The sequence below is a fragment of the Balaenoptera acutorostrata genome, chromosome 4 (genome assembly GCF_949987535.1).
Source record: "Balaenoptera acutorostrata chromosome 4, mBalAcu1.1, whole genome shotgun sequence".
Lineage (NCBI taxonomy): Eukaryota > Metazoa > Chordata > Mammalia > Artiodactyla > Balaenopteridae > Balaenoptera > Balaenoptera acutorostrata.
Window position 1 is genome coordinate 101528494 of NC_080067.1, and position 14126 is coordinate 101542619.

At 36.3% G+C, this 14126-nt stretch overlaps 1 protein-coding gene across 1 annotated transcript in view; it reads right to left on the reverse strand.

The window, feature by feature from the left end:
• ZPLD1 (zona pellucida like domain containing 1) overlaps positions 1-11960 on the reverse strand; it is a 39810-nt gene extending 27850 nt beyond the window's left edge. The window contains exon 1 of the mRNA XM_007163992.2: positions 11855-11960. Coding sequence (XP_007164054.2) covers positions 11855-11960 — 106 coding nt within the window. The remainder of the gene's footprint in view (positions 1-11854) is intronic.
• Between the last annotated feature and the right edge of the window lie 2166 nt (positions 11961-14126).

The following is a 14126-nucleotide window of genomic DNA, read 5'->3' on the forward strand; positions in this document are numbered from 1 at the left end:
CTCAACAACTAAATTTTTTTAGCCTTTTTATTGTCCAATCCCTGGCCTGAATTGTAATATCCCTTTGAACAACACTGCAGTATTAAACAATCCAATGAATACAAGCTAACGACAAAAAATAATCAAGGAATAAACATCTTTAGATGTTTGGTTTCTAGTGTTTTCTGTCTAAAGATACTAAGTATGTCTAAAATGGTAGGCCTGCATACAGAGTTTATGTGCAGTTATGCTGCCAAAAGGGTGATTTTTCCCCTGATATTTAACCAAGCTAAGTTCTTCATAGGAAATTTTAAAATGCAGTATTCAATTGAATTCAGATAAAAATAAAGAGATGTTCTGCACTCCTCTTACCTACCAATCAGGCAATGAGTTTGTCTCAGATTTTCTAAAATTATGCAAATTTAAATATCCTGTCACACTAAATATCCTGTCACCATCTATCTCACCATGTACAAAAACATAGCCTGATATGGGGTTCATAGAATATGGTTACCATATAAATGGAGTAAAAAGGGAATGGATCCAATTCTATATATGTGAATAAAAACATCACTCTACCTATTTATCTCCAAGAAAGTTCCATTCCTAGAACACCTAATATACTTTTCCCTTTAGACATAATTAATGACAATATATTCTCAGCATATGATTCACATATTTAACAAACATATCTATTTTCTTTTTCTCAACGATTCCATACTCAACTGGCTTACATCCAATGGCATCCAGATGAGGCTCATGATTCCTAGTTTTTGATACATGGAATGATTTTTATCTCATCTCAATACTATTAAGTTTGAGACCTACATTTCCTTTCAGTAGTGTCAGAATATTTAACATGTTCTAATTATTACCTGGATTAATAAGGGCACAGATCAATGCAAGTATTCAAATAATTTGCACACATATATTCTGCAACACAAACACCCTAGAATTGAACTGAACTCAGCACTGCAGTGCAGCGGCTCAAAATGTTCCTTCACTATTGACTTGAAAAGGTAAAAATTTGTATGAAAAGCAATTCTGGGTGTCAGTGTAGAATGTAAAAAAAGGTTAGGGTGCACAGGAGTTGAACACAAAAAATCAGTACCATCAGTTTTACACAAGCTAGAGGCTATTTGGTCCTATTTATTTTCAAGATCTAAACTACATGCCACTTCATGTTAACAAAGTATCCAAAAAAAGCATTTGTTTATATACAGTATGTTAGTTTCTGTGCTAAACTCTGAGGATAAAGACATTAACAGGACTCCTTCACTTCCAGGACTCACGGTTGGGTAAAGGACACAGAGAAAAAAACAGACAATTGCAATGCAGTCGATAATGATATGATAGAGGGTTGAATACCACGTTATATATAACCATGTCTTGGTAGGGCACAGCTGTTTGGAAGGGATTGTTGGGAAGAAATGAAACAGTTCCAACTGGCTAAATTTTATAAGAAATTGATTAGATGATGGCATGAAGAGAAGGGGATGTCAAACTTATGCTCAAGTTTCTAGCGTTAGTGACTGGGTGGATTATTCCCTGAGATAAGGAATACAGGAAGGAAAAAGATGATGAGCTCAGTTTTTGAGAGGCTGAGGTACATATGGGAGATTCAAGCAGAGATATACAGCAGATAGTTGGAAATAAGAGTCTAATATTTAGAGGATAGAAAAGAGTAAGAATTATAAATTTGATAATCACCAATACTTAGTATATCAATTATAAACAATAATAATAGATGAAATACCCATTGAGAGCACTCAGGTAAGAGAAATGGGCTGAGAACAGAAAAACAATTTCTAAGGCTTCCTTTCATAAGACTTCATTTTTCCAATGATATATAGTCATTCTCTTCTGCTCTATCCCACATCACGTTAACTATGAGTCTACAATATCACCTACATTATACCTGGGAGTGGATATTTTCTTTCTGACTAGATTATGAACTCATTGAAAGCTCTGGGTTTTCCCAGCATGCCTAACAAACACTCAGCAAGTGTTTATTAAAATATGTTTAATTAAACTCTTTCACAAACAGCATGCACGGTTTCTAACTTTTTAGTATCAACTTTCAAGATTCACAAAGAAAATATGTGCTCAATGTTATAGGTTCATCTTGACTGTTCATCCAGAACTCATATTTCCTATCTGTACTCTGCCAACTGCCTGAGATGATTCCTGTTTTCAGACTTTTAGATGAACATCAAAATTCTCTATGTCAGATATTTTCTAATTCAACACACTAAATAATATGAAATTAATGGATTTTTGCTATTTGTTTAGGTATTTAGCTTTTTTAAGTGCATTAGTCTGGCAATTAATTATCTTGCTTTATTATTAATAATAAATTTTTAAAATCATTTCCCCTTAACAGCAAGGGATTTGCTAATCCCTATTGTCATTAATAGCAAGCAAGTGCGTGACAGCCAGTTGGGGTTGGCATAAACACTGTGGTATGTAACAACATAAAGCTGGCAAGACATCATGAGTACCACGCTCCAATCAGCACTTCTTATGAATATGCATTACAGAGAATCTTATTAAAATGCAGATTCTGATTCAGTAGATCTGGGATGGTGCCTGATTTTTACATTTCTCACAAGCTCCCAGGTGATGCCAATGTTGCAAGTGAAGGGGAGCAGAATATGCCACCCCAAAATATGCCTCTTTGGCATAAGGATTACCTTAAATTGATTATTTTTAAGAAACAGCAGGGATTTCCCTGGTGGCACACAGGTTAAGACTCCACACTCCCAATGCAGGGGGCCCAGGTTCAATCCCTAGTCAGGGAAATAGATCCCACATGCATTCTGCAACTAAGAGTTTGCATGTCACAGCTAAGGATCCCATGTGCCACAACTAAGACCCAATGCAACTAAATAAATAAATAAATATTTTTTTTAAAAAGAAAGAAGAAATGGCAGACATAGGAGAATCCCTGAAAACAAATGGAAGTTACTCTTCTGAAAGAGACATTTACATTTATAAGGGAAATCTCCATTTGTAAGTGCATCTCCTTCTCTGTACCAGGAAGGAAGAGGGGAACAACTAAACCTCCAGAAACTCTTACAAATGGACGCTACAGACCTAAATCTGCATAACAACTGTACTCCTGTTTACTGTGATTTACCTGATGACCTCCCATAACTGGCTTCCCCACCACCATCTCTTTTGTCTTTAGCTTGAGATGGTATTTAAGGTGGTGGCTTGGGCCATTTCAGGGAGTTACTCAGTTTTCCTGGGTATCACCCATGAATATAGGAGGTTTACATGTTATTAAACTTCTATTTGTTTTTTTTCTATTAATCTGTCTTTTATTATAGGGGGCTTCATCTAAGAACCTAGAAGGGTAGAGGGAAAATTATCTTTCCTCCCCTAAACAAGTCTCTTAACCAACTGAGTTACTTAATCATAACTATACATTTTGATTGGGCAGGAATTAATCCTTAGGTGGGTTCTATCAGGTGGGATTAAGCACTCCCACCAAACTGTATGATTTATAGGCTTACAAGAGGGAGAGGTTTGGATGAAAAAGGGACAGGAAAGAGAGAGAAACAAATTGTAAAGAGGATGGGTGTGTGTCTGAGTCCCTTCCTTTTTGAGGAACTAACTGGTTTGAATTACAATGAATTGAAAGAGGGTTGTGAAAGACTTTGTGAGACTGAACACAAATGAGTCTACTTTAGTGCTCAGGTGGCAATGTGTGAAATAAAATTGGGAAGAAGGTCAGTCTTCTCCTTCCCCACCTCTACCCCATGTTACAAACCATAGCAGTTTAATAACCAGAGGAGCAGGACAGTTACCTCAAATGGCAACTATGCCCTGGGCACTCTTCGAAACAATTGAAGGAGACGTGTGAGCCTGGGTGAGTCTGTTGTGAGCAACTGACGGCTCTGTGCAGTTCAGATGCAGGTATTCCCGTGAATATGATTGCACCTGGATCCATGGGCTGGTTTATACACACTTAAAGGTAACATTGGTTTAAAACTGATTGTATAAACAAAACCTATTCAGTATAACAGGAGGAGTCTTTTCTGTAGGCTGAAGACTGCGCTGCTTTGTAGTACCACAGAAATCTCACCTGGAAATACAGGACACTCATCCCTCAGTATCCATGGGGGATTGATTCCAGGACCACCCTTGGATACCAAAATTTAAAAGAAATCCATGGATGCTCAAATCCTTTACATAAAATGGCATATGCAGTATTTGCATATAACCTATGCACATCTTCCTACATATTTTAAATCATCTTTAGATTACTTGTAATACCTAATATAATGTAAATGTTATGTAAATAGCTGTAAATACAATGTAAATGCTATATAAATGTTTGCTGGCATGTAGCAAATTCAAGTTTTGCTTTTTGGAACTTTCTGGAATTTTTTTTCTGAATATTTTCAATTTGAGGTTGGTTGCATCCACAGATGTGGAACTCATGGATATGGAAGGTCAACTCTAATTTATTTCCTGGACTCCAAGAGATATTCCAAGACTATATATTCTTAGCAGATTATAAAAGTAATTTATATATCATTTCTACTTCTATCTCTATAAAATGAGAGTAGCAATATGTGGCACTACATAAACTTAAAATTGCTTAGAAAACAGATATTTGTTGTTTTAACACAATTTTTAAAGTTAATTCTCCTCAAGTTTTTATACAATATTGAGCAAGAAGTTTAAAAGGCGAATTGATATTTCATCTACCCAAAATACCAGCAGCTGATGAAGAATTTAAAGTGGATTAGGAATTCAGGTTTCCCCTCTGTATTGAAGGTGGTGGTTGCTCACCACCTCAGTTTTCCCCTTCTGTTTCTCATTAGCAAATGCAAGCTGTTGTCTGCAGGGCTGAAAGAAATGCATACGCAGTCCTCGATAAACTTTGCAGGCTTCTATTCACACTTGCTAGAACTAGAAGAGTTTGGTCATCTTTTTCAAGCAGAAGAAAGCATATAGGTTTTACTTATACAAGTAGAGGAAATGAAAAATCCATGCAATAAAGAACTTTGTTATTAAAATAAAGAAGAACAATTCAGAACTCTGAATTGTTCAGTCACTGAACTTGCTGACTAATTCCTCTTCTCTCCACTGCACTTTATCACTGAAGGTTAATCAGGATGTGATCTGCAGTCACTGCCTCGATCAGTTCTTCTGCCTCATCTGGTGTAGTAATTGCAGTCACAGCTGCAAAGCGAAAGCAGGCATCCTCTTCACAGCTTGGAGACCAAAACACTACTACTATGTAAGAAGGCAGCAGAATTGGCCTTTCTTACCTACAGAGAGAGCCAGAACGTATTCCCTGGGATAATTATTCCATAATCACTCTTACTTTGTCTTTGGGCACAGAACAGTGCAATGGTTAAGCAAAGCCTAACACAAAATCAGGCAGCTCATTTTACTTGACCTGCCCATGAAGTCTATCACTGAAATAGGTGATTCTCTATTTTATTTCCTGGGGAACACTGGCACTCATTGAAATATTAATAAATATTATCAGAGAAAAAATTTCCTTAGTCAAGCTGGTCCTGAAAAAGCTAAACAAATTTTCCTACCATATGATTTTTCAAATTCTTTAATGTGTCAGTTTCCATTGTGATTCTCCATTTACACATAATTTTAAAATTTTAGTTTTATTGATATAATTGACATACGGCATTATATAAGTTTAAGGTGACAGCATAATGACTTGACTTACACTTATTGTGAAATGATTAGCACAATAAGTTTAATTAATATCCATCATTCATATAGACACACAAAAAAGGAAAAAAATGCTTTTTTCCTTGTCATGAGAACTTTGAGGATCTACTCTCTTAGCAACTTTTAATATATCTTAAATATAGCATACATCAGTGTTAACTATAATCATCATGTTGTACATTACATCCCGTGTTTATTTATCTTATAGTGTGAACTTTGCACCTTCTGACTACTTTGATCCATTCTCCTGTGCCCCCACCCCTGCATCTGGTAAGCACAAATCTCTTCTCATTTTCTATGAGTTTTGTTTTTGTTTTTTAGATTCCACATATAAATGAGATCGTATAGTATTTGTCTTTCTCTGTATGACATTTCACTTAGCATAATAACATTTGCAGTCCATCCATGTTGTCACAAATGGCAGGATTTCCTTTTTTTATAGTTGAATAGTATTCCACTGTGTGTGTGTGTGTGTGTGTGTGTGTGTGTGTGTATCTCACAACTTTATCCATTCATCTGTTGATAAACACTTTGGTTGTTTCCATGTCTCAGCTATTGTAAATAATGCTGCAATGAACATAGGGTACAGATGTCTTTTTGACATAATGATTTTGTTTCCTTCAGATATATACCCAGAAATGGAATTGCTGGATCATATGGTAGTTCATTTTTATTTTTTGAGAAATCTTTAAACTGTTTTCCATAATTGTTGCACCAATTTACATTTCTACCAGCAGTGCACAAGGGTTCCCTTTTCCCACATTCTCACCAGCATTTATCTGTTGTCTTTTTAATGATAGCCATTCTGACAGGTGTAAGGTGATATCTCATCGTGGTTTTTTTTTTTTTTTTTTTTATAGCTACTTTATTTATTTATTTATTTATTTATTTATTTATTTATTTATTTTTTTATTTTTGGCTGTGCTGGGTCTTCGGTTCGTGCGAGGGCTTTCTCTAGCTGTGGCAAGTGGGGGCCACTCTTCATCGCGGCGCGGGGACCGCTCTTCATCGCGGTGCGCGGGCCTTTCACTATCGCGGCCCCTCCCGCTGCGGGGCGCAGGCTCCAGACGCGCAGGCTCAGTAGTTGTGGCTCACGGGCCCAGCTGCTCCGCGGCATGTGGGATCTTCCCAGACCAGGGCTCGAACCCGTGTCCCCTGCATTAGCAGGCAGATTCTCAACCACTGCGCCACCAGGGAAGCCCTCTCATCGTGGTTTTAATTTGCATTTCCTTGAGGATTAGTGATATTGAGCACCTTTTCATGTGCCTACTGTCCATCTGTACGTCTTCTTTGGAAAAATGTCTATTCATTTGTTTGCCCATTTGTAATTGGATTATTTGCTTTTTGGTATAAATCATTTTTTAAACTTAGTATTCAAGATTCACTTTAAGGCATCATAGTTTGATGGAAAGAGCTCTAGTGTTATATCTCTGACAATTGCTAGCTTTGCAGTATTAGACAAATTCTAATCCTCAATCTCCATATCATAAAGTAAAAATTAAAAAGTTTTGTAGGTTTATTGTAAGAAATAAAAGAGAGAATTACATAATGTGCCTAGCATTCTATACATGGAATTTATTCCTTCTTAACACTATTTCAAATAGAATACAAAATGACAAGTTATAAAACATTGACTTACGTTCAGTTTCCCATGACTGGTTAGTTCACCATAAAACAATGTCAGGCCACAAAGTTTCTGGTGTCATTAACCTAATCTCTCCTTGATTGTGCCTTTATCATTAAAGACTTCTTTAGAGGCTTGAAAGTTTAGGCCGACCCTTACATATACCATCTTCTAAAAGAGGGGCTAGTTCCAGAAGGTATCCATTAGTTGCAGAGGCCAAATGCATTTATCTGTATGTTTCACTTTGGCCAAATAATTCTTTGGTACTCTAAAAGTCAACTATGGATTGCATTTTATTCTTGGAAGAGCATAATCATAATGTCAGTTGGGCATGAGTCTATTCCCTGCTACTAGCTTGGATAGGCAAGAGTTAACTACCTTTAATATTAAATGGTATCCCTTTAAATTTAAAATGAATTAGACCATGTTGGTTCCCTTGGCTCAAGGATAAATGGCATGGAAATTAAAGAAAATAGTTCTAATGTCATGAAACAGCAAAGGTCAGATAGGGTGAGATGATTACTCATCATTATTAACATTACTTTGCATTTAGATAACTCCTCTCCTTTGCCAGACTCATTCTCATTCTAGCCCATTGCTTAGTATCTGAGCAGCTTGTGGAGCTCCTAATGACATCAAGGGTGATCCTGATGTGGAAGAGAAGCCACAAGTCAAGAGGGGAGTGAGCAATTAACCTTCAGGCTTTATTTGCTCACTCTAGTCTTCTTTTGCTAACAACCTGCAAAAATGGGCTTACTTGAAAAGACTACCCATATAAACTTAAAGCCTCTCATGAAACTTTTGATTTATCTGAATTTTAGATTTTTTTTAATATAAATTTTAAATTGCAACAATGTGTGTGTGTGTGTGTGTGTGTGTACAAATTTGGAAAGTTTGGATATTTGTTGTCTAAGCCCAAAAGTACTAAAAGTGCTAACATGTGTAAGGACAAATACTAATTAAAAAGAAGAGGTTTAATTCTCCCTGTTGAAAATAAAGGAAGAGACCATTTATATCAGAAAACTTGTATGTACTTTCTCTTCTCCTTGAAATGTATATAAATCCTTTTGAAAATTAGATAGGACTTTTGTCAGCTTTATGATGCAGGGACGTCTTTCTCAAGGACTTGGGAACCATCTCTTAGAAATGTAAACATCAAGGAAAATAGTATCCTTATCTCACAGTCTGGGGAGGGTGGGAGCCTTGTTCCAAATCACAAAAGTACCTCCTTTCATAAAGATAGGAGAATTTTATCTTCCCTCTGGAGAAAGCTAATACACTAACACAGATGGTCACCTCAATTACCAGATAAATTCAGGATGAACTATACGTGACAAATGGTGCTGTCAAGTCCTCTTACTTGAGGACTAATTATTATTTATTTTGAAACCATGTATGCAATGGGTTGCCTCTGCTTGACTATGTAAAAGAGTGAGATTCCTTTCTGTCTTTGCAAACTTTTAATGAATTGCCTGTGTTGAGCATCACATTCTGGTTTAATGCTTATTCGGTGATAAATGTGTTCTCATCTCTACTATCTTTGTGGAAAGAATTTTTGGGTTGGGAGAAGATTTTGTTTTTAGTTATATTTCCCCAAACATGACTGTGCTTTTAACTGGAATAATGGATTCAAGAAAATAATAGAATACAGTCATCTGTTCTCAATCATAATGCATATGAGACTCATCTGCAGGGTTTAAAATACAAATTCCCAGCACCATATTCAGAGATTCTGACACTACATATCTGGGGGAAAGCAGTGAAGTCCACACTGAACGACTATCTCAGGTGATTTTGATGCTGATGGTCAGTGGGCACCATTGTAAATGGAAGTTTTAACATAATTTTTAAATTTTACCATATGAAAAATACTTCCTTTTGCTGTCCTAGTCACTTCTTGGCTTATTTACAGGTTTTATTTACCTTTACAAGTATAATACATCATCAGCTAGTTCCTCTCTGCCGAGCAATCTTTTTACATTCTGGCCTTCTTTTTTATCCATAACAGGGTAAGACTTAACTACCCTTCCCAGGCCCCAGCCAGGCCTCTGGCCCCTCACTCTCTGAGGGTCTCTGCCTTCCACTTCAACCAAGAAGATGAACATAATTAGCATCTCTCAACTTCTCTGCCTCTGTCTTTTATTTCTCTTCTCTCCTAAATCAAACAAACAGCTGCCACTTTTCCAAGGTTAACTCCTCCACCTGTACCTTTGATCTCTTCCATATTTTCTTTCCTCATTACGTCAATTATTTCTTTGTTAGTATTCCTAGTCTCTGAATACTTTCTCTTTGCTCATGTAGACTCAGGTGTCTCTAGTCCTCTAATCCAAAAATCTCTTTTCTCATTTAAACTGCTGGCTCAGTTTACTCCTCCCTTTCTTTCACCACCAGGGTTATTTAAATAGTAGTCTGTTTCCACAACTTTCCTTTTCCTACCCCTCATTCATTGCTCACTCACTGCACAGGGATTCAATTCTCACACAGCTATTTTCGGTTTCAACCTCTCTCCTCGGACCCAGGTCCAGATTTCCTACTTCTGAGTAGAGGCTGCCTCTACTTTCTAAGAGCACTTCAAAGTCATTATTTTCGAACCCAAACTTCCTTTCTAAAACATGCAAATGCCTTATACTTTTGGCATCAGTTAACAGTACCGACATCCAGTTATCTAAGTTCAAAACAGCCTCTAGCCTTCTCTTTCTCTCACTTCCCAAGTCAAATCAGTTCTCAGGTTCTGGCGGGTCCACCACAAAATACTGCATCTCTTAATAACTGTCTCCTTCTACTGCTTCCACTGCCACTGCCTTCGTGACATTTCTCTCTGCCTCTAGTTCTTCTAACTTGATTCTGTCCTTCACACTTTCCCCAACGTCTGCTTTCTGAAACAAAATGTGACCACATCAAATCCTTAAAAAGGTATGTTTGAAAAGATGCAATGGCTCTTCATTGCTTACAAAATGAAGACAAAACACTTTTATTAAACAAATAATACAAAAAGTATCCTTGCCAAAACAATTGAACCTGAATTTATTCAAACCTCTAGCTCTCATTAGTTGACAGGTTATACAGGAAAAGAGGAGCGTATTAAATGACACATGAGTTACAGTCAACCAGATCCAGAGTGTTGGAATTCTAAGAAACAAATTACCAAATGATTTAAAGAGATAAATGGCATTTTAGAAAAGCAAGGGACTTCTATAAATTAAGACAGACTTAAGAAACACGTCAACAAATGCACCATGTGGATTTAGAGGCAAATTGGCTGAGAATAAGATGATATTGAGTAATTATTGTTAAGTTTATTAGATATATAAGTGTAATGACTTTTTAAAGTTCTTTTCACTTATATATATAATGAAACATGAATAATGAATGTATTTTAAAATATTTCAGAGATGGAGGTAGTAGAAGGAGAGATAAACAAAATTTATACATGTTGACAACTGATGAAGCTGTATGATTACTATGAGCACTTTTTTACTAATTTCTACTTTTGCATATGTTTGAAATTTTCCATAGTAAAAAAAAAAAAAAACCTATCATTTTTGGTGTTCAAAATCATTAAGAACCCTGCCTTAACTTACCCTTGTAAACTTGCCTTTGGACATTCCCCATCCTGACCTCCTTATTTTACTTAACCAGTCAAGTACTTTCATACTAGGTCTGGGCTCATGAAGCCATTCTTACATACTTTTGTCTTTATTCTGGAGCAAGCCAGATTACCTCTCCTCAAATAAATTAGAAACTTCACATTAACTACCTAACTACCTACTGATTGCTCTGTGCAGGTGTGTTGTTACTCTGGCATGCTCCAAACACAGGAGCATGTAAAACATTGCAGAAGGTATTTCAGTTTGCAATACATAAGTAGAAAAGTAGTTTCAGATCATCTAATTCTTATTTTGTAACTATTGAACTGTGGTTCTATAACGTTAGCTGATATAAAAAGATGACTTAAGTGAAACCTTAAATTACCCCTAAAAAGTGCAGATTTTAGGAACCTGTGGGACACGTCCATCAATATGGTCAAAATCTCATGTCTGTCATAATATTGACGGGTTGCTATGAAATGCATTCTGAAGCTGGCGTGTGTACTTTGGTGGTGACCAACATTTCATTGAAATAGTATTTTTTTGAGTATTGCATAATATTTCACAGCCATTTTCTGAGTATTCCTCCTAAATAAATTTATCAGCATAAAAGGGCAATTTTTAAAGTCTGAATTAATTTATGAGAAAAAATCCCTCAATTAGACAAATTTTGAATGACATTAGCCTCTCCCAATTTTATCAACCATTAGCCAATGTTTTTCACATCTGTGAGCAGTCACTATAATAATATAAACTACAATGAACACTGTATGTTAATGTGGTTATAAATTACAACTTCAGAAAAATGTCTTTTGTCATTTGCCATTTGCTAACATCCACTTAATATAGACAGATATCCCCCTCATTTTCCATATGTATTTAAATGATTTACTATTCAAACATAATCGCTCTTTCCAGATACAATTAGAGAAAAGACTGGGTTCAGACTTACCAGGAAATCTACTGTGGAGGTTGGTGTCACAATTGTAGCCATTGAACTGAGCAGACCCTGGAAGCACTCTAATTATTAGAAGCAAGAGCAACCATATCTGTTCCATTGCAAAACCTAGAAAAGAGTTACTTTTCATGTGGACATCACCAGCCTTCACTCTCACTTGCTGGGAAGACTGAGGCTGATCTCAACTCACTGTTGGATAGGCAGGCTGTCTACATCCATGCAGGCAAAGCTCATTAAAGACCTAAGGATTATCAGAAATAATTATCAACAATGAGGCAGAGATTTTGGCTACAATATTTCACAATTATTTTTATTCTTTGACTCCAGTTTGCAAGCGTGACAAAGCTAGGCTTTTGTAGTAGAAGAACTAAGATATAAATCATAACATTTGCAAAAGAAAGATTTTTATTATAAATAGGAAGAACTCAAACCAAGTATTTAGCAGGTTAGAACAGCATAGCTAGGCAGACTGACCGATTTGGAGGCAATGCTACACTTTAAAGTACCAATATCCATAGTCAGAGGGATTTAACATTCAATAGTTGATTTTCAGAGAATTCTCAATGACCAGATAATGTCAAGAAAAATTTCCTCTCAACAAAGGAATTCCAGGATACTACTACTTCTCAAAATCAATGGTTTGTATATCATTTTCCTAGGAAACACAGGAATAAAGCAAAAGGGAGAACAGAAAAATACTACATGTAGAATGACATCCTGGTTTCTCCAATGTCTGCTCATTGGTGGTTGATAATTGATACAAAAGCATGAAAACCTTGAATTCTTAGGAGAGTGTAATGGAAATTGTCAATGTGTGTTGAACAAATAAATATAAATTGACTTTAATACTTAAACTCCAGTCAGTCTGGTATTTTTTTTTTTTCCTATATGGCCTTTTATTGTCCTGATAAAGTTAAAATATCTTCCAGAAGTGGCCAACTTATTCTCAGAGCATAGTTTGTACACTGGAAAAAAATCTTTTGGGTTGGTGGTTTTGGTCTATGTATAAAAAACAAAAAGAAAATAAAACTGCAAATGACTTATTCAAATAATTTATTGTATTTTTAAAGCTTTGGGCTCGGGGGAAAAAAAATGATGTTTTAGCTGTCCTTGAAGATCTTCCCTTAGATGATCAATTACGTCTTTAGCAAAAGGAAGGAAATACGTCTTGCTTTTGAATCGTCATTTTAATATAACATGTTTATGGTGAACAAAGTCACTTTGGTGAGGATGTGGGAAAGGAAAGCATGAGTTTACTCCCCAAAATAGACACAAAATCTATTAATTAAACAGGAGCTTCCTTCCTTAGGCACTATAACATACCATTCAGGCACAAACCTAGTCACTTTAGGAAGAACAGCCACATGTCTGGTTAGTTCTGATCTGCTAGGACACTCCGGAAACAGAAGACTCACACAAATGGCTGACCCAGACCCTGGGGTCTCTTGGCCTTTCCTATGCCTTCAACGTCTAGCTCCTCAGGACACTCCAAATAGACGAAGACAGCCTTGCTCTTTTGGAGTCTTTGAAAAACTTTTAGGAAAGACAGCAGCTTGTGTCTGAACGGTACATCCCATCACACACACAGCGATGCAATGCCCCACTGCTTCCTTCTCATGATGGGTCCCATTAACTCCTAGAAGGCACTGGAGGCTCTAGACCCACACTGTTGTCTCTCAATCTAGAGAAGTCTCCCACCCCTAGGGATTCAGTCAGGAATTTTCAAGAGTGAGTTATTTTTATTATTCAAAAAGGCTTTCTAGCTTTTATATTGTCTCACAGGAGAAAAATAGTGGATGCTGTATACAAAGTAGGCAGTGTGTTGCCAGATCATTTACCTATAGTCTCTCATTCAAATCCTTATAAACACTGGATGATACTGGAATCACCACTCCACGTATAGAAAAGGAAAAATAAGTCTCAGGATGCTAAAGTGACATGGAAAACAAGTGGAGGGACTAGAATTCAACTCTAGATCTTTCTGATAAGAGCTTGCTGCACAAGCTACCTAAATATCATCTGTTATTAAATAAATTTCATGTTATTTTGGCTGCCATTTATCATCAGTTGTTTTCTTTAGCTTTTAAAATCGTGTACCCTTTATTAGATCTTTTCATATAAAAATAAATTCTTACATAGTGAATGCAATTTATTTAATAGATGTATTCAATAATATGGGCATTGTGAGGAAGAAAATTATTTTTTAAAAAGGGAGAGGAGGTCCTGATTGTGGAAACAGTGAGAATTATTACTACAGACTAAACTG